The sequence below is a fragment of the Oncorhynchus tshawytscha genome, unplaced genomic scaffold (assembly GCF_018296145.1).
Source record: "Oncorhynchus tshawytscha isolate Ot180627B unplaced genomic scaffold, Otsh_v2.0 Un_contig_3872_pilon_pilon, whole genome shotgun sequence".
Lineage (NCBI taxonomy): Eukaryota > Metazoa > Chordata > Actinopteri > Salmoniformes > Salmonidae > Oncorhynchus > Oncorhynchus tshawytscha.
The window spans coordinates 211975-232500 of record NW_024609762.1 but is presented as its reverse complement, the minus strand read 5'-3'; the positions used below and the strand labels follow the sequence as shown (position 1 = coordinate 232500).

At 42.9% G+C, this 20526-nt stretch overlaps 2 protein-coding genes and 1 long non-coding RNA gene across 4 annotated transcripts in view; 2 read left to right on the top strand and 1 right to left on the bottom strand.

The window, feature by feature from the left end:
• The window catches only part of LOC121845776, a 9143-nt gene extending 6483 nt beyond the window's left edge, over positions 1 to 2660 (bottom strand). The window contains exons 1-2 of the long non-coding RNA XR_006082771.1: positions 2387 to 2660; positions 1918 to 2163 (exon numbers count right to left, since the gene is read on the bottom strand). This is a non-coding gene — a long non-coding RNA (uncharacterized LOC121845776). The remainder of the gene's footprint in view (positions 1 to 1917; positions 2164 to 2386) is intronic.
• LOC121845774 (vascular cell adhesion protein 1-like) lies at positions 2066 to 8367 on the top strand. 2 transcript variants are annotated; one of them, XM_042317688.1, is made up of 5 exons: positions 2066 to 2201; positions 5643 to 5909; positions 6613 to 6978; positions 7156 to 7395; positions 7781 to 8367. In XM_042317688.1, the coding sequence occupies exons 2-5, from the start codon at positions 5744 to 5746 to the stop codon at positions 7852 to 7854; spliced, it is 846 nt and encodes a 281-aa protein (XP_042173622.1). In that variant the 5' UTR covers positions 2066 to 2201; positions 5643 to 5743; the 3' UTR covers positions 7855 to 8367. The 2 variants fall into 2 exon arrangements, with proteins under 2 accessions (XP_042173622.1, XP_042173621.1); XM_042317687.1 differs by lacking the exon at positions 2066 to 2201 and adding an exon at positions 4297 to 4473.
• A 2786-nt stretch (positions 8368 to 11153) lies between these two features.
• LOC112248002 (zinc finger protein 2) lies at positions 11154 to 15629 on the top strand. Its single transcript, XM_042317683.1, is given in 3 exon segments — positions 11154 to 11353; positions 13245 to 14204; positions 14207 to 15629. Coding segments are annotated over 2 exon segments (1644 nt in total). The 5' UTR covers positions 11154 to 11353; positions 13245 to 13318; the 3' UTR covers positions 14965 to 15629.
• Positions 15630 to 20526: the final 4897 nt, after the last annotated feature.

Sequence of the window (20526 nt, the reverse complement as noted above, 5' to 3'; positions counted from 1 at the left end):
TTTTGTTCTAGGACGTAGTGTCCTGTAGTGTTTTGTTCTAGGACGTAGTGTCCTGTAGTGTTTTGTTCTAGGACGTAGTGTCCTGTAGTGTTTTGTTCTAGGACGTAGTGTCCTGTAGTGTTTTGTTCTAGGACGTAGTGTCCTGTAGTGTTTTGTTCTAGGACGTAGTGTCCTGTAGTGTTTTGTTCTAGGACGTAGTGTCTCGTAGTGTTTTGTTCTAGGACGTAGTGTCCTGTAGTGTTTTGTTCTAGGACGTAGTGTCCCGTAGTGTCTTGTTCTAGGACGTAGTGTCTCGTAGTGTTTTGTTCTAGGACGTAGTGTCCTGTAGTGTTTTGTTCTAGGACGTAGTGTCCCGTAGTGTCCTGTAGTGTTTTGTTCTAGGACGTAGTGTCCCGTAGTGTTTTGTTCTAGGACGTAGTGTCCTGTAGTGTTTTGTTCTAGGACGTAGTGTCCTGTAGTGTTTTGTTCTAGGACGTAGTGTCCTGTAGTATTTTGTTCTGGACGTAGTGTCCTGTAGTGTTTTGTTCTAGGACGTAGTGTCCTGTAGTGTTTTGTTCTAGGGACGTAGTGTCCTGTAGTGTTTTGTTCTAGGACGTAGTGTCCTGTAGTGTCCTGTAGTGTTTTGTTCTAGGACGTAGTGTCCCGTAGTGTTTTGTTCTAGGACGTAGTGTCCTGTAGTGTTTTGTTCTAGGACGTAGTGTCCCGTAGTGTCCTGTAGTGTTTTGTTCTAGGACGTCCTGTAGTGTCCTGTAGTGTTTTGTTCTAGGACGTAGTGTCCTGTAGTGTTTTGTTCTAGGACGTAGTGTCCTGTAGTGTTTTGTTCTAGGACGTAGTCCCGTAGTGTCCTGTAGTGTTTTGTTCTAGGACGTCCTGTAGTGTCCTGTAGTGTCCTGTAGTGTTTTGTTCTAGGACGAGTGTCCTGTAGTGTTTTGTTCTAGTGTGTCCTGTAGTGTTTTGTTCTAGTGTTTTGTTTTGTTCTAGGACGTAGTGTCCCGTAGTGTTTTGTTCTAGGACGTAGTGTCCTGTAGTGTCCTGTAGTGTTTTGTTCTAGGACGTAGTGTCCCGTAGTGTTTTGTTCTAGGACGTAGTGTCCTGTAGTGTTTTGTTCCTGTGTAGTGTTTTGTTCTAGGACGTAGTGTCCTGTAGTGTTTTGTTCTAGGACGTAGTGTCCTGTAGTGTTTTGTTCTAGGACGTAGTGTCCTGTAGTGTTTTGTTCTAGAACGTAGTGTCCGTAGTGTCCTGTAGTGTCCTGTAGTGTTTTGTTCTAGGACGTAGTGTCCTGTAGTGTCCTGTAGTGTTTTGTTCTAGAACGTAGTGTCCTGTAGTGTTTTGTTCTAGGACGTAGTGTCCTGTAGTGTTTTGTTCTAGGACGCCAACCAGACTCGTCTGAAGGTAGCCCGGTATCAGCTACAATAAATGAATGGAAGTACATACAGAAATAGTCTAGTGACAAAAACATGGGTCCAAACATGTACAATTATAAAATGATTGTTATCTGTTTTTCCATGTATGAATCTGTTATTTGATGCATTTTATTTCTATGGGCTAAAAGCAGTAAGGCCAAATTCAATGTTTCATAAAATAATTATTATTTTATATATATATATTTTATACCTAAATCAAAATAGTTAAATGATGCTTGGTATGACCAGCTTACTTTGCAGTTCTTACGTAAAGGGATTCACCCACAAGTTACCTATTTCCGCTGCTTTGCAGAGCTAGCAGAGCTAGCGGTAAACAGACACGTCATGAGTCACGCCTTTTATGTCGCTTTCCAGTTCTAGGCTGCAGGGAGAGAGAGGCAGAAGGCAAACTCCACCTAACTAGATTCAATGAATGGAATCACTTAGGAAATGTTTAGGTCACAACTGTATTATTTTGTTATTGACATCTCTCCATACATCCAACCTCACTCACCTGGAGGAGCCATATCAGCATTTCTCTCCTCTTCGTTTTGGACCTCTCTCTCTCCCCTCTTCCTTATCTTCTTTGATTTCCGCGCTTTTCTTCTTTAACCTCTCCATTCTCCTCCTCTTTCACAATCACATTGAGTTCCAGTGTTTGACCGCAGTCCTCCAGCTTCACTGACACCACCTCTGGACCCTGTTGTGAGCTTCTCTGGACTGGAACGCCTCACCCAGAACCCGGTTCAGACATGGTGGGCTAGAGGTGGGTCAGTAGAACCAGAGGTGGTATAAAAGGTGAGTTTAAAAAACAAACAGGTTATACCACATTTGGGAAAGGGGTGCAATGTGAACATGTGTACGCTGATTATCCAGAGCAACATACGAGTGTATAACTTTTCGTAGTCAAAAGCAATAGCTAAATACTATATTATGGACAAAAAACACGATGCATAGTGTTAGCTAGCTAGAAAGACACCAACCTATTGAGCTGCCGTCACTTTCCAACCCAAGACAATGGTAAGTGTAACGTTAGCTAGCTTACAAGCTAGGATAACAAACACTCTTAAAAGACTCTAGAGTTTGTCTGAGCCATGCGTTATTTAAATAACTCATTAAAGTACCAAATGAAAATGTAAAACACATTTAAACGAATTTCCTAGCTACCTGAAATAATTTGTTTGTTGGGATGAGAATATCGGTGGAAAACTATTTGACGCCAGCTAAGGAATAACTTCCGGGTGACGTCACGTTGGGTTGAAAAATCCTTCAACATAAGAGTCGTGACCTGTAAACCGTGTGTAAATGGGTAATGAAGGCGAAATAAACGATAGGATTATAATTGTGCATATATTTCCAATCATATACTGGTTATCAAACATGTATTTCTCCACTTATGATCAGCTCTGTGTTTAGCCTTCTCCTATTATTTTGGAATCGCCTACTATTCAACACACTAGCAGACATATTTATTTATTTAACCTTTATTTAACTTGGCAAGTCAGTTAACAACAAATTCTTATTTACAATGACGGCCTACCAAAAGGCAAAAGTCCTCCTGCGGGGACGGGGGCTGAGATTACCTAAAGAGACACTACCTAAAGAGACTCTACCTAAAGAGACACTACCTAAAGAGACACTACCTAAAGAGACACTACCTAAAGAGACACTACCTAAAGAGACACTACCTAAAGAGACACTACCTAAAGAGACACTACCTAAAGAGACACTACCTAAAGAGACACTACCTAAAGAGACACTACCTAAAGAGACACTACCTAAAGAGACACTACCTAAAGAGACACTACCTAAAGAGACACTACCTAAAGAGACACTACCTAAAGAGACACTACCTAAAGAGACACTACCTAAAGAGAGACTGTAAAGAGACAACAGCACAAAGGGACAAGATGAGAGACAACAATACATGACAGCAAGCAGCACAAACACAAAGTGTCTGAACTTTAGTGTGTATGTAGGTAGACAACCTATTCAACTCATTAGCAGACATAGTATCTGAACTATAGTGTGTATGTAGGTAGCCTCATTCAACTCATTAGCAGACATAGTATCTGATACTTTAGTGTGTATGTAGGTAGCCTCCTCCTATTCAACTCATTAGCAGACATAGTATCTGATACTATAGTGTGTATGTAGGTAGCCTCCTCCTATTCAACTCATTAGCAGACATAGTCTGATACTATAGTGTGTATAGCCTATTAGCAGACATAGTATCTGTATGTAGGTAGCCTCCTCCTATTCAACTCATTAGCAGACATAGTATCTGATACTATAGTGTGTATGTAGGTAGCCTCCTCCTATTCAACTCATTAGCAGACATAGTATCTGTGTGTATACTATTCAGTGTATCTGATACTATGTGTGTATGTGTAGCCTCTCCTATTCATTTAGCAGACATAGTATCTGATACTATAGTGTGTATGTAGGTAGCCTCCTCCTATTCAACTCATTAGCAGACATAGTATCTGATACTTTAGTGTGTATGTAGGTAGCCTCCTCCTATTCAACTCATTAGCAGACATAGTATCTGATACTATAGTGTGTATGTGTGTAGCCTCTTCATTAGCAGACATAGTATCTGATACTATAGTGCGTATGTACTGTGTGCTGTAAATGGTGTTTGTGTTCTGCCCACCCTTCTTACTCCACATTGTGTTTAGAGACAAGCACTCTCTCTCCCTTCCTTCCTCTCACAGGTCTGCATCCCAAATGGCACCCTGCGTCCTAAGTAGTGCACAATATAGGGAATAGGATACCATTGGCCATAGGAGTCTGGTTAAAAGTAGTGCACTATATAGGGAATAGGGTGCCATTCTTGGAACACGGTCGTAGTCAGAACAGTAGGAACACCCAGGTTAGTCACAGGACAAACCCAAAAGACGAAAGAAAAGGGACAATGAGCTGGACACACACACACACACTGTCTTCGGCTCAGTTACTAAGAGAACTCTTGAGGGGAGCATTGTGCACCTACTGATCTCTCAGTGAAGGAACAGACGCAGCATGCACGCACTCTCTCTCCTCCTCATCCTCCACCTTCTGAAGCCAGGTGAGTGTGTGTGTGAGTGTGAGTGTGAGTATGAGTGTGAGTATGAGTGTGAGTATGAGTGTGAGTGTGAGTGTGAGTGTGAGTGTGAGTGTGAGTGTGTGTGTGTGTGTGTGAGAGAGTGTGTATGAGTATGAGTATGAGTGTGAGTATGAGTGTCAGTATGAGTGTGTGTGTGTGTGTCTGTGTGTGTGTGAGAGAGAAAATGAGTGAGAAGGAGAGAGGCTTGATACAGAGCAGTAGATCATGAAAGAGATTTAGTATTTAGAAAGGTGACTATTAGATCACCAGGAAACAATTGGTTTAAAATAAAGAAAGTATATCATACTTCCTGTATTTTTTATAATTCTATTTTCTATTATTATCTATATCATTAGTATTATTATCATTATTATTATCACTGCATTGATGGGAAAGAGTTCTCAAGGTAAGAATTCCACTGTACTGTTTTACAGCTGTTGTATGCTTTGCAGGTGGCGAATCAACTTTGAAATTATGATTTCAGATGTCTAATGTCACGTGTGTTTTGGATTATATTACACTAAGATTGAGGTTGAGAGAGATAGAGATGGCGGTTGAACAAATACACGCACGCACGCACACACACACACACACACACACAGTGCTATCATGACTGTACATGTATTGCCTATGTCAGTGAATGTAAATGAGATCATAATATCCCCAAGGACCACTGAACACTGTTCATAGAGAGGAATGAGGTAATTGGCTGAAAAATGGTCACAGAGAGATGATTGGCTAGGTCAGGGACTCCTTCCTTCCTGTCAGGAACTCCTTTCCTCTCCTCATTTTTGGATATTAAGTGTGTGTGCGTGTGTGTGTGTGCGTGTGTGTGTGTGCGTGTGCTGTGCTGTGTTTGGATTTTGGCGTCGTCAGCATTCTCTGTCAATGACAACAGTGAGGTCACTTCCCTTTCCTCCTGTCCCACCAGCACCCTCCTCCCCAGCTCTCTCTCTCGCTCTCGCTCTCGCTCTCGCTCTCGCTCTCGCTCTCGCTCTCGCTCTCTCTCTCTCTCGTCTCTCAAAAAGTGTGTAGTCTGGTTTCCTATTTGCGTAATTGTTAAGACGTTGGTTTCCTGACACTTCCAGGCTCTCCACTCACAGACATAATATCTCTCCCCTCCCTTCCCCCCCATCCGTTTCTCTCTCCAGGCGTGTGTGAGTCCTGTTCCCTGGTGGTCAGTCCTGCTGGGCTGGTGGTGAAGTATGGAGCCCCTGCTTCGGCCAACTGCACCTCCGATACGGTCACCTCTATGGGCTGGGAGTCGAGCCTAGGAGAATTTCCGCTCTTTGGCACTGAGGTGAAAGAGCTGACTTGGAGAGTAGACAGCCTGACTGACTGGAATATAAAGCCTCAATGCTTTGAGATCTCTGAGGTGGGAGGCCAGTGTGCCAGAGTGCTGAAAGTTACTGTTTACAGTGAGTAACTTCCCTTGTATGTTTGCTCTCTGACTGTCTCTCGTGTCTCCCAGTATATTTTGTCTGTGCAGAAACCTGTTAGTAACACACTGACAAGAAACCTGTTAGTAACTGACCAGAAACCTGTTAGTAACTGACCAGAAACCTGTTAGTAACACACTGTCCAGAAACCTGTTAGTAACTGACCAGAAACCTGTTAGTGACACACTGACCATAAACCTTTTAGTAACTGATCAGAAACCTGTTAGTAACACACTGATCAGAAACCTGCTTTTGACACACTGACCAGAAACCTGTTAGTAACACACTGACCAGAAACCTTTTAGTAACTGATCAGAAACCTGTTAGTAACACACTGATCAGAAACCTGTTATTGACACACTGACCAGAAACCTGTTTGTAACTGATCAGAAACCTGTTATTAACACACTGATCAGAAACCTGTTTGTAACTGATCAGAAACCTGTTATTAACACACTGACCAGAAACCTGTTTGTAACTGATCAGAAACCTGTTATTAACACACTGACCAGAAACCTGTTTGTAACTGATCAGAAACCTGTTAGTAACTGATCAGAAACCTGTTATTAACACACTGACCAGAAACCTGTTAGTAACTGATCAGAAACCTGTTCGTAACACACTGACCAGAAACACACCCTGTTCATTTCAATGGTGCGTGTGTGTTTCCCTTCCTCCACAGAGCTTCCAGACAGAGTCTCCATCAGATATTTAAACCACTCTGGTCCCGTGGTTGAGGGGCATCAGTACTCTCTGCATTGTCTTGTCCAGAACACCGCTCCTATTGAGCACCTCAGAGTGACCTTCTTCAAAGTCTCTACCAATGGTGAACAGACAGTGTTATACACACAACCACTGAACAATGACATTCTACAATTGAACAATGACATGAGGCAACCGGTGAACGAGAGCTATTCCCTGCAGTTCTCCCCCACTAGTGTTGATGACGGGGCCCAGTGGTTTTGTTCAGCCATGTTGGATCTGGGACCAGAGGGACCCCGACCTCCTGCTGTAATGGAATCAGACCGCCTCAACACAACTGTGCACTGTGAGTCCATCTGGTGATTCGTGACTCGATTGGTAATGTCTATCTGTACAGATCAGTACTGTGGGTTATGATGGTTGTAAAGATGACGGGGATCAAATGATGGGGGATGTAATTATGAGGTCATGATGATGATTATAATATGGTTGTTTCACTGAAGTTTCGTATTCCCCCCCCCAGTCGCTCCTGAGTTCTCCTGTTCTGCCAAGCTGCAGGTGCGAGCAGGGGAGGGGCTAACTTGTGATGTCAGAGGCAATCCCCTCCCTTCGGTCACCTGGCTGAGAGACGGACAGGTACTGACCCCGCCCACACACCTGAGCAGAGAGGATGCTGGGAATTACACCCTCATGGCTTTGAACCGTATCGGAAGAGCCAATCACACAGTGGAGGTGGAGGTCCTACATGACCGTGCTGCTAGAGGTCTGTCTGTCTGTCTGTCTGTCTGTCTGTCTGTCTGTGTGTCTGTCTGTCTGTGTCTGTCTGTCTGTCTGTCTGTCTGTCTGTCTGTCTGTGTGTCTGTCTGTCTGTCTGTCTGTGTGTCTGTGTGTCTGTTCTGTGTGTCTGTCTCTGTCTGTCTGTCTCTGTCTGTCTGTCTGTCTGTGTGTCTGTCTGTCTGTCTGTCTGTCTGTCTGTCTGTCTCTGTCTGTCTGTCTGTCTGTCTGTCTGTCTGTCTGTCTGTCTGTCTGTCTGTCTGTCTGTCTGTCTGTCTGTCTGTCTGTCTGTCTGTCTGTCTGTCTGTCTGTCTGTCTGTCTGTTAGAAGGTGTTGTTCAACTTCTGTTGTTCAACTTCTGTTTCCCTCCACAGGAGCTTCCTGTCAGGCTGCTGGGAGTGCCACGGTGGCTGTGCTGCTCCACCAGCTCATTCATTGGCTATATTGAATGATTATTTTATTGATTGAACGGTTGAGTTATTCATTGACCAATCAGGACACCGATCTCTGTGCTGGAGCTTTGTGATTTGACAGTGATCTGTGAGGGCAGTCTTCAATAGATCTGGAATCAGAGTTAGTAGAAAACCCTTTTTGCCTAAATGTGAAATGAGCTGTTTTGAAATGTGTTATTTTGAAGTAGTGCTATTGAACAGGTCTGTAATTAAGCAATAAGGCCCGAGGGGGTGTGGTATATGGCCAATATACCACGGCTATGGGCTGTTCTTATGCACGACACAACGGTATAAATGTTTATTTCAAATCCTAACCTTAAATGTTTATTACTAATAAACTATATAAATGTTTTGGCCTAATCCTAACCCAGTCTCTAGCAACAGATCTACCATAACCCTAACCCTAATCCTAACCCAGTCTCTAGCAACAGATCTACCATAATCCTTAATCCAATGTGTTTGTTGTCTATGTCTTTTGTGACAAATAAAAGTTGACCCATAAACTGTCATTGGTTTAACATATTTGTTATCAGGTTGGCTGCAATGATGATGATGATGATGATGAGTGTGGGTGGATGTGTTTGTGTGTAGGTGACGTAGCCGCGCCATGTTATGCATTTTCAACCAGATCCACAGGAGAAGAGTGGTCACGAGTTACCACAGGGTTTGTGCTAACAGGGATCCTTGGGATGTCACTAACTTAAATCCTAAACCTATAACCACTACCATCTTAAATGTCGACTTCAATGTGGTAGTGCGGTATGGACGTCCCAGGGATCCCAGATAGCGTGGATCATTACCACAGCCGTAAAGTAAAAAACCCTGCATATATTTTTACAATTCTCTTCTTAAAATCGTATTTTAAACCAACCCCAACCACACAGAACGCACACTCGGCAGAATGATGGAGACGACAGGGTCAGTCCTGGTATAAGTAGAGCTACTGCAGGACACGTTGTTAATGTTGTGGCTCCAGACACTGATACCAGACCTGTTCAGAAATCTTGTTCTCACACACAAATGTGTCATGCAAAAAAAGGTTCACCTTAATAGTTACTCAGATTGACTTGATAACCTTTCTAATGAAGGCTAGGTCAAAGGTCATCAACCTGACTGCTTCTGTGGAAAGAAAAACTACCATGTTGAAGGTCATTGTGGAAGCTGCAACAGAGTTTTTAGGAGTAACAGATGTTACTGTCTCCATGATTGTTGATATGTAATACCAATGATGGAATGTCTCAGTATGATGATAATTAGAGTTGTGTTTTTTTTTTGGTTATCCTTCAGTGGAATGCCAGAAGCCTTTTGCTAACTGGCCAGAAGCCTTTTTGCTAACTGGCCAGAAGCAGGCCAGAAGCCTTTTGCTAACTGGCCAGAAGCCTTTTGCTAACTGGCCAGAAGCCTTTTTGCTAACTGGCCAGAAGCCTTTTGCTAACTGGCCAGAAGCCTTTTTGCTAACTGGCCAGAAGCCTTTGCTAACTGGCCAGAAGCCTTTTTGCTAACTGGCCAGAAGCCTTTTTGCTAACTGGCCAGAAGCCTTTTTGCTAACTGGCCAGAAGCCTTTTTGCTAACTGGTCAGAAGCCTTTTTGCTAACTGGTCAGAAGCCTTTTTGCTAACTGGCCAGAAGCCTTTTTGCTAACTGGTCAGAAGCCTTTTTGCTAACTGGCCAGAAGCCTTTTTGCTAACTGGCCAGAAGCCTTTTTGCTAACTGGCCAGAAGCCTTTTTGCTAACTGGCCAGAAGCCTTTTTGCTAACTGGCCAGGAGTTTAACAAATGTGTAATAGATTTAGAGATCCAACCTGATGTCATATGTGTTCAAGAAACATGGCTTAGACCACGTCTTGACTGTATTGTTCCTGGTTATTGTCCAATCAGATCTGATATATCATCTGAACATTGTGGTGGGTGTGCTACGTTCCTAAGGGAAGGTCTTGTATATTGTAATATAACTGTCCCATCTGAATATCAATGATGTGATGGTGGAAATCTACAGTGCAGGTAGTAAAATTAAGTTACAACACTTTTTTTTTTTTTTACAACCCATGTCGCCGACTATCTGTAGCGATGTTTGATGAAATATCAGGAGGATTGGGCTCTAGGGAGATATGGTGTGGCGACTAGTAGTTTATGGGAAAGCACACATACAGATGCTAATGCTCTTTCATTATTTGTTAATTTTATTTCTTATTTTTTACTTATCTATTTTTTTTTAACTTAACACACAGTTTTTCATGTGTATGTGACAAATAAAATTTGATTTGATTTGATTTCTTAAAACTGCATTGTTGGTGAATAAGGGCTTGTAAAGTAAGCATTTCACTGTAAATGATCTACACCTGTTGTATTCGGCGCTTGCGACAAATACAATTGGATTTGATGGTAATGGTATTATTGTGGAAGATACAATGGAAACAAGATCATTAGTGTGTCATGACGATGGATGTGGTGCAAGAGTTGATGTCGTTACAGGGGTTTAATTTTTTAATTTTTTAATTTTACCTTTATTTAAATAGGCAAGTCAGGTAAATTTTACCTTTATTTAAATAGGCAACAAATTCTTATTTTCAATGACAGCCCAGGAACAGTGGGTTAACTGCCTGTTCAGGGGCAGAACGACAGATTTGTACCTTGTCAGCTCGGGGGTTTGAACTTGCAACCTTCCGATTACTAGTCCACTAGGCTACCCTGCCGCCCCGGGTGCGGAAGGAAATTATATTGTAGACCTGTTAGCCAAAAGAGTTTTGAAATTAGATATAATTGATATTAATGTTCCACTGGGTAGAGATGAGGCCAAATGTAGGATCAGAGCCATTTTGATAGATGTGTGTCAGAAGAGATGGGACTCTGAGCCCAAGGCCCGGGATTTATATGCCCTCTAAAGAAACGTTGTGGACCAAGATGCAAAGGAAGAGGTGGTGTTTGCTCGATTGCGCTTTGGACATTGAACTCGTCATTACATCTGTTTGGCAAGCATGTGAATGGCTTGTGTCTCGAGTGTATGGAGTGTATGTATGAAACGATGGAGTATGTGTTGTTATATTGTTGTAAGTGTGTTTAAGAGAGGGACAGATTGAAGTATAGGGTCATTGAGGTTGGAAGGTATTTTGAGGATGGGGGAGGGTCTGTTAGAAGTTAGTAGGCTTTTTTTTTTATTTTCTCAGAAATACTGAGTTAGGTAGGATGATTTAGAGATGTTGTAAACCGGGATTGAGCACCCACTCCAGCACAGTAGGTGGCGGCATGCACCTTTAACGTTGGTTTGTGGCCCGCCATTATATAGTAGAAGAAGAAGTGGCCATAGGAAAGCGGAAGTAATTTCGCTTCTGGCCTACACTGGCGATTCTTCACAAAATATTCTGTGCTTGGCATACTTTATACAATCGATCTATAAAGTACATCGACAAACTGACCTCAGAGGAAAGACAATTCAATCTCAACGTCAACGAAAGTAGCGGTCATCCCGTGGAAACTTTGGACTTGTCCTTTTACCGCTGGTGAGTTAGCATGCTATCGTTAGCTAACTGTAAGCTAAATAGGCAGCGCCAACTCAATGAATATGTGCGGTAAATTTATGTCTTTATAGAATAGTGGAAGGTTTATTTGTGTCTTATTCAATCAAGGTTAACGTTTTTTTATGTATTATTATACACGTATGATATAGTAATGTTCTAGAGACGATTTGATGATGATCTATGGTCCTCTCTTTATAACATCCTAAAATACACTGGAGACATTCAGAAACATAATTAGAATGCATCAATTTAACCTTTTTTTTTTTATTTAAATTTTATTTTAAAATGGTTCTCTCTGATATGAAAGATAAGGACCTTATGCTTCCAAACCTTACCGCACGTGTTGTGTGTTTAATGTTCAGACCAAGCATCGGGGCTATTAACAAAACTCCCCGTACAGAAGATGCCTTCATCCAATTACTCTTATGTGTAATGCAGTCAGGATCAAGGGCTTGGGTAGGTGCAACTAAGACCCCAGAAATGACAAGGGTTTCAGTAAGAGGACTAACTGGTGTCTCCAAGTGGCCACACACCTCTTCAATGTGTGTTCTGATACTAAGTCATCTCATTGCACTTTGACACAGCGAAAGAGCCATCATCTTTAAGGTGTTTAAAAAAATAAAACTCTCCTAGCTTTGCCATTGAGGAACTGAAGCAAGCACTTGTAGTTTTTGGGGTTTGGAACCCAGCCCTGCATCTCCAAGATGCTTATATGAATGACATCAGAGTGGAATTTATTCTAATCCTTAACTCAGAACACATCGAGTCCTCTCTTACTCAGACGACACAATGCGCAGAAGTCCCAATTAGCAGGAGGGATGGGGGTGAGATCTTGTTGTGTGTGTGTGTGTGTGGTGCTCACGGTTTTAGAGCATCTATCAGTTGACTCTCATACAGCTCGGAGCTCTGACATCATGTGTAGAATGTTACTGTACAGCCACTGTGTTCCAATGTAATTCCCTTATCAGTGACCTAATCAGCCATTTTCAACCCGTTTACGGGCTAGAGTGTAAAGTGTTGAGATTACTAGCCTCTAAATACTAATGTTATATAAACATACAATGTACATAAAAAGCATTAATTGATATTACAACAGCATGTCGGTTTCACATCGAAAGTTGAAATGCCACGGAAATATTCAATCGGTAACATGTGATCAGTAAACATCAAAGTATTGGATATATATATATTTTGACACTATCCTTCTACTACAGGTCATCTAAAGTGTATGGACTTCCTGCTGTCTTCTACTACAGGTCATCTAAAGTGTATGGACTTCCTGCTGTCTTCTTCTACTACAGGTCATCTAAAGTGTATGGACTTCCTGCTGTCTTCTTCTACTACAGGTCATCTAAAGTGTATGGACTTCCTGCTGTCTTCTTTTTCTACAGGTCATCTAAAGTGTATGGACTTCCTGCTGTCTTCTTCTACTACAGGTCATCTAAAGTGTATGGACTTCCTGCTGTCTTCTTCTACTACAGGTCATCTAAAGTGTATGGACTTCCTGCTGTCTTCTTCTACTACAGGTCATCTAAAGTGTATGGACTTCCTGCTGTCTTCTTCTACTACAGGTCATCTAAAGTGTATGGACTTCCTGCTGTCTTCTTCTTCTACTACAGGTCATCTAAAGTGTATGGACTTCCTGCTGTCTTCTTCTACTACAGGTCATCTAAAGTGTATGGACTTCCTGCTGTCTTCTTCTACTACAGGTCATCTAAAGTGTATGGACTTCCTGCTGTCTTCTTTTTCTACAGGTCATCTAAATTGTATGGACTTCCTGCTGTCTTCTTTTTCTACAGGTCATCTAAAGTATATGGACTTCCTGCTGTTTTTTTACAGTTAATTTACTTCCTGCTCTCTTCTTCTTCTACAGATCATCCAAAGTGTATGGACTTCCTGCTGTCTTGCCATTGACTGCATTGTTGTTGTTCCCAACAGCAGGACAACATGAGTCACAAGAGGGACAAGCTGTTGGATGGACTGGAACAGAGTTTATACACTCTAACCAAGGACAACTTATGTTACCTGTGCGTTCGTTGTGGAATAGGCTCCGAGGATCGGTTCAAAGGTAAAGAAAACAGTGAACGCACGCTGCGGCGTCAAATCATGGAGGAAATCTGGGAAAACGAGGATTCAAAGTCTTGGTTACTCCGACTGAAAGAGGACATCAGAGGTATACAGGAGGATGGTAGACATGTAACTGTGAGCTCCAGTGCATCAAGCAGCGTGTCCTCGAGTCCCAGCCAGTCTGATGGTGATGGGGACGCTGCAGACTGCCGTGAAGCTGGAAAGCCTCGACAGTCGGAAGTGACTCAGCGAACACACACTGGAGAGAAGCCTTACAGTTGTAATCAGTGTGGGAAGACATTCACACAGTCAGGAAGCCTGGCAACTCATCTGAGAACACACACTGGAGAGAAACCTCATAGCTGTGATGTATGTGGGAAGACTTTTAACGTAGCCTTCAATCTGAACCGACACCAGCGAACACACACTGGAGAGAAACCCTACAGCTGTGAGAAGTGTGGGAAGAGCTTTTCTCAGTCAGGCCTACTGGCCAGCCACCGTCGTTCGCACACAGGAGAGAAACCGTATGTCTGTGATCAGTGTGGGCAGAGCTTTGTCAATCCGGGATCCCTGGCAAAGCACAAGCGAAAACAACATGTGGGAGAGAAGCCTTACAGCTGCGCAGATTGTGGGAAGAGTTTCTTTGAATCACATACCCTGGCTAACCATCGGAGGACACACACAGGAGAGAAGCCTTACAGCTGTGATCTATGTGGGAAAAGTTTTGCTCTGTCAGGAACCCTGATTAAACATAAGCTGACTCATACAGGGAGAAACCGTACTGCTGTGACCGGTGTGGGAAGAGCTTTCGTGAATCAGGCAGGTTGAAAGTTCACCAGAGAATGCACACTGGAGAGAAACCTTACGGCTGTGATCAATGTGGGAAGAAATTTGGTCATTCACAACACCTGAAAGAACACCTGCGAACGCACACAGGAGAGAAGCCATTTAGCTGTGATCAGTGTGAGAGGAAATTCACTCAACCACAACACCTGAAATCACACATGAGAACACACACTGGAGAGAAGCCGTTTGTCTGTGATCAGTGTGAGATGAGATTCGCTCATTCGCAACAACTCAAAGCACACCTGCGAATGCACACTGGAGAGAAACCTCATATCTGCGATCGGTGTGAGAAGACATTTGCTCATTCACAACACCTGAAAGATCACATGCGAACACACACAGGAGAGAAGCCATACATCTGTGGAGAATGTGGAAAGAGCTTTGCTAGAACGGGAACATTGAAAGTGCACCAGAAATCACACGCAGCAGGTGAAGTGTGTACAGATCTGCCTCCCCAGGATCAGTTCCAGAACCCTCAAATAAATCTGAACAGCACCAAGTTCCAGATCCATTTCCCTCCCCAGGATCAGTTCCAGAACCCTCAAATAAATCTGAACAGCACCAAGTTCCAGATCCATTTCCCTCCCCAGGATCAGTTCCAGAACCCTCAAATAAATCTGAACAGCACCAAGTTCCAGATCCATCTCCCTCCCCAGGATCAGTTCCAGAACCTTCCATAAACTCAGAAAAGTCCAAAGTTCCACTGCTGGACTCCTCTAGCACTAGGCATTATGACACCTATCTATTCTATCTATATATATATATATATGCGGTAAAGAGGTCAATGGAACTCGACCAAAACAATAGAAATGCCATGGACACAGGTGGGAGAAAGATGCCATGGGGGGAAAGATCCCGAATCTCCTCATGGTCCCCTCACTACATGTTGAGGTAAGAATCAGAGTATAATGCTTGTATGGATGTTAACCCCCTAACACATCTTCATGTCATCATCACCAAATCAACTGCATTATAGTAACAAAAGGACTTTGACTAACACACATCGTTGATGGATGCTACAAGCTCATAAGAGCAGGATGTTAGCATTTAGCAGTTACTTCTTCTAAAACAGGAAAAGGGACAACTTCAAAAATGTGTCATGCAGAGGAAACAGACAAATATTTAGAAACCGGACTTCAGTAACCACTTGGTGGGCCTGTTACATCACATAAATCACACGACGGATTTGACGAATATATCCCCTTGGTTGGATCAGATTTGTTGAATGTGAGCCAACGACGCCGTCACAGCGTCCTGCGTTCCAGTGACCTCTTTTCCCACATCTGTGCTTGAATCCAGTTCTACAGATTCCGAATTTGGTTGTAATTTATTATATATGAACATTTCCCCCTCCCATCCAAATTCACTGTTCACTGTGAACAGAAACATGGGTTCATTAAAATCATTGAGTTACTACGTGGTGTGTGTGACTTTTTTTGGACTCCTCAGTTCAGTCACAGTTCAATATTGGTACCACACCTAATATTATTAATGCATTTTATACTTGTACATTTCCTATGTGAATCACACCGTTGTTGTTGTAAAGAACCACACCATTCTATGTGAAGACTAGATACCCGTTAGAGATGACATCATCAACTACCATCACCCTGAGGCATATACACAGAGAGAGAGAGAGAGAGAGAGAGCGAGAGAGGGGCCAGGTTTTAGAACGGCTGCCATGTTGGTGCCTTTATTCAGCTATGGAGAAGGTGGAGCTCTCAGAACGTTCAGACAGAACTGCATTGGACCAAATCAATGGTACAGTAATATGGCTCTGCCACCACCCAGTCCCCCATTTATTTATTATTATCATTAATTCCCATGCAATTTATACATGTACATTACTTATGTTAATAGCACAGTTCTTGTTAAGTTCTCTTGGTAGAGATGTTCCCTTATGTTAATAGCACAGTTCTTGTTCAGTTCTCTTGGTAGAGATGATCCTTTATGTTAATAGCACAGTTCTTGTTCAGTTCTCTTGGTAGAGATGATCCTTTATGTTAATAGCACAGTTCTTGTTCAGTTCTCTTGGTAGAGATGATCCTTTATGTTAATAGCACAGTTCTTGTTCAGTTCTCTTGGTAGAGATGATCCTTTATGTTAATAGCACAGTTCTTGTTCAGTTCTCTTGGTAGAGATGTTCCCTTATGTTAATAGCACAGTTCTTGGTAGCGATGTTCCTAAAAAGGTAACAGGCTTATCCTGTTTTAGGTCAGTGAGTTGGCTTTTATGAATCATTTATATATATTTATTTTTATTACACTTTGCCAGATTAAATCTCTTCAAATGCAATAGTGTCCAAATAAAATAGCCAAAAAAGGGTGCTAAAACATGATGCAATAGATCTTCGGGCTCCACTGGGTAGAGGTGAGGCTAAATGTAAGATCAGAGGCTTTTTGATAGATCTGGAAGAGCGTGTTAGTAGATCAACTGGGGAATGTCCTCTTGGGGCTTATTCAGATGTTTTGGGTGTGTCCACTGGGGCAGAAGGAGCATGCTTTGCGCCTCAAAAAGCCATTTGAATGTAATGTTTTGTGCATGGATTTCCAAAGCAGGGCGCCGGTCAAGGAGGGTTATCTCTAGGGTGGCGTATGCAGATTATATATTTTTATTTAACCTTTATTTAACTAGGCAAGTCAGTTAAGAACACATTCTTATTTTCAATGACAGCCTAGAGTGGGTTAACTGCCTTGTTCAGGGGCAGAACGACATATTTTTACCTTGTCAGCTCGGGGATTCGATTTTGCAACCTTTCAGTTACTAGTCCAAAGCTCTAACCACTAGGCTACCCAAATCAAATCAAATCAAATTTTATTTGTCACATACACATGGTTAGCAGATGTTAATGCGAGTGTAGCGAAATGCTTGTGCTTCTAGTTCCGACAATGCAGTAATAACGAGCAAGTAATCTAACTAACAATTCCAAAAAAACTACTGTCTTATACACAGTGTAAGGGGATGAAGAATATGTACATAAGGATATATGAATGAGTGATGGTACAGAGCAGCATAGGCAAGATACAGTAGATGGTATCGAGTACAGTATATACATATGAGAAGTATGTAAACCAAGTGGCATAGTTAAAGTGGCTAGTGATACATGTATTACATAAGGATGCAGTCGATGATATAGAGTACAGTATCAACGTATGCATATGAGATGAACAATGTAGGGTAAGTAACATTATATAAGGTAGCATTGTTTAAAGTGGCTAGTGATATATTTACATAATTTCCCATCAATTCCCATGATTAAAGTGGCTGGAGTAGAGTCAGTGTCATTGACAGTGTGTTGGCAGTAGCCACTCAATGTTAGTGGTGGCTGTTTAACAGTCTGATGGCCTTGAGATAGAAGCTGTTTTTCAGTCTCTCGGTCCCAGCTTTGATGCACCTGTACTGACCTCGCCTTCTGGATGACAGCGGGGTGAACAGGCAGTGGCTCGGGTGGTTGATGTCCTTGATGATCTTTATGGCCTTCCTGTAGCATCGGGTGGTGTAGGTGTCCTGGAGGGCAGGTAGTTTGCCCCGGTGATGCGTTGTGCAGACCTCACTACCCTCTGGAGAGCCTTACGGTTGAGGGCGGTGCAGTTGCCATACCAGGCGGTGATACAGCCCGCCAGGATGCTCTCGATTGTGCATCTGTAGAAGTTTGTGAGTGCTTTTGGTGACAAGCCGAATTTCTTCAGCCTCCTGAGGTTGAAGAGGCGCTGCTGCGCCTTCCTCACGATGCTGTCTGTGTGAGTGGACCAATTCAGTTTGTCTGTGATGTGTATGCCGAGGAACTTAAAACTTGCTACCCTCTCCACTACTGTTCCATCTATGTGGATGGGGGTGTTCCCTCTGCTGTTTCCTGAAGTCCACAATCATCTCCTTAGTTTTGTTGACGTTGAGTGTGAGGTTATTTTCCCGACACCACACTCCGAGGGCCCTCACCTCCTCCCTGTAGGCCGTCTCGTCGTTGTTGGTAATCAAGCCTACCACTGTTGTATCGTCCGCAAACTTGATGATTGAGTTGGAGGCGTGCATGGCCACGCAGTCGTGGGTGAACAGGGAGTACAGGAGAGGGCTCAGAACGCACCCTTGTGGGGCCCCAGTGTTGAGGATCAGCGGGGAGGAGATGTTGTTGCCTACCCTCACCACCTGGGGGCGGCCCGTCAGGAAGTCCAGTACCCAGTTGCACAGGGCGGGGTCGAGACCCAGGGTCTCGAGCTTGATGACGAGCTTGGAGGGTACTATGGTGTTGAATGCCGAGCTGTAGTCGATGAACAGCATTCTCACATAGGTATTCCTCTTGTCCAGATGGGTTAGGGCAGTGTGCAGTGTGGTTGAGATTGCATCGTCTGTGGACCTATTTGGGCGGTAAGCAAATTGGAGTGGGTCAAGGGTGTCAGGTAGGGTGGAGGTGATATGGTCCTTGACTAGTCTCTCAAAGCACTTCATGATGACCCAGCCGAGGAAGTAGGTGAAGTGATTGGTGCATGTCAACTGACGGGTATGGTGGATGGAGTAAGGAAATTCACATCGTCCATACTACTGTTCTTCGATGAAAAGTCTCTCCCTTCTCATGTAAAGTTAAGATTTGTGAAATATCGTCTAAGAGCTTTTGTGCACAAACCCCTCTCGTGTCATAAATGCAAAAAATAATTTGTCACGTGTCAAGTGTATGCAGACCGGAAGAATATCGTGTGCTAGCTGAGGTTATGCTGCAACTGTAAGTGGCGAATATGCGCCTTCATTTCCCGGATTGTCCAGTTAAGGAGACAGAGGTGGCAAGAGCGAGGGCTGTCCAGTGTGTCTCCTATCTGGAGGCGAGTGGAAGGGGCGAGTGGCGTCATGGTAATAGAGCCTGCACTTGTGAATGTTTCTCGGCAACCAAGGGATCCTGATATATTGCGCGTGAAAAAAGTTGGTCTTTGTTGCGTTTAGTGCCTCGTCATAAACTACGCAGCACATAACAAAGAAGAAATCAGAGAACATTTGAGTAATTTTTTTGGCGCATACAGAACGCTCTTTTGTGACTCTGAGTTTACAGCCGAGGCCTTGCAAGAAATCCTGTCACAGAAAGTTCTGTCCTCAAAGGCCACTGAGCCGTTATCAGGATGTGACTTGAGTTGGACTGTGACAGACGGAGTAGGATAGGTTTTTAATGTTTGTTTATTTCCAACAATTTAGTTTTTTTTTTCTTCTTCTATCGTTTACCACTTGTACAGGAGGTGGCGGAATGCACCCAATACTTGTTTGCGGACCGCAAAAATACCGTAGAAGAAGAACAACAATGCCAGTCAAAGCGGAAGTTGCTACCTTGCAAGATAGTAGCTGAAACGTTCGTGCTTGGAGCCAACTATAAATATATCCTATTTTCAATCTCCGAAATGCAACAGCCACAGGACAACTTTGTTTGAAAGTCATAAATGATCCTGAGCCAAAACTGACGAGATAAAAGCTAGCAAGCTACCTCATTTTCCACGTGGAAAAAAGGGAGGACAGGGACTTGCTAGCTACGTTAGCTTGCTAGCTAGCTGTCTTTTCTACAATGAATTTGGTGAGTTAAATAGCTAGTTTATGTTCAACAACAGCTGTAGGTGGATTAATATTTTTGTGCATTTAAGAACGACTAATGTTGACAGTCTAGATATGACGATATCGTCAATAATTCCAGTTTAGTGGTTCGTGAACAAACACGGCAGTGCAGGCCCGGTCCTGGCCGTTCTTCCGCCCTAGACGAGACAACAACATAAAATCCGCCCTAAACAACTAGAATAGTGTAGCCGGTGTCTGCGTGGTACCGTTTGTAAAACAGACATTTGCATTGTGTTATTAGTCTTGATTCCTGTGACTAATCATTTTGTCTGTTTAAGCTCTGAATATCAGCTACCCAACATTCACCTATTTGCAATGAGTCCATGTATTTACACAGCAGGAAATGCTGAAGTATTGTATTTTTTTTGTTGTTGCTATAATCAGTTAGTCAAAAACCATTTAAGGAATATAAACTTGTAATAACTGATTATCATGATTTAGCCCGCAGGGTGAAACTCCTGGACAGCAAGTGTGGCTAGCCTGATTTTTAGGATGTAATATTTGTTAACATGTCATTCACATCGAATAGCTTTTTTTTTATGGCCTTAATTTTGTTTAGTCTCTTTGATCGGAGAAGCGTGCTTGTATGAGGTAAAAAAAAGTGTCTGTTTCACGACATTGTCATAGATGATGTAGCCTACCGTAGGCTACATGATTTA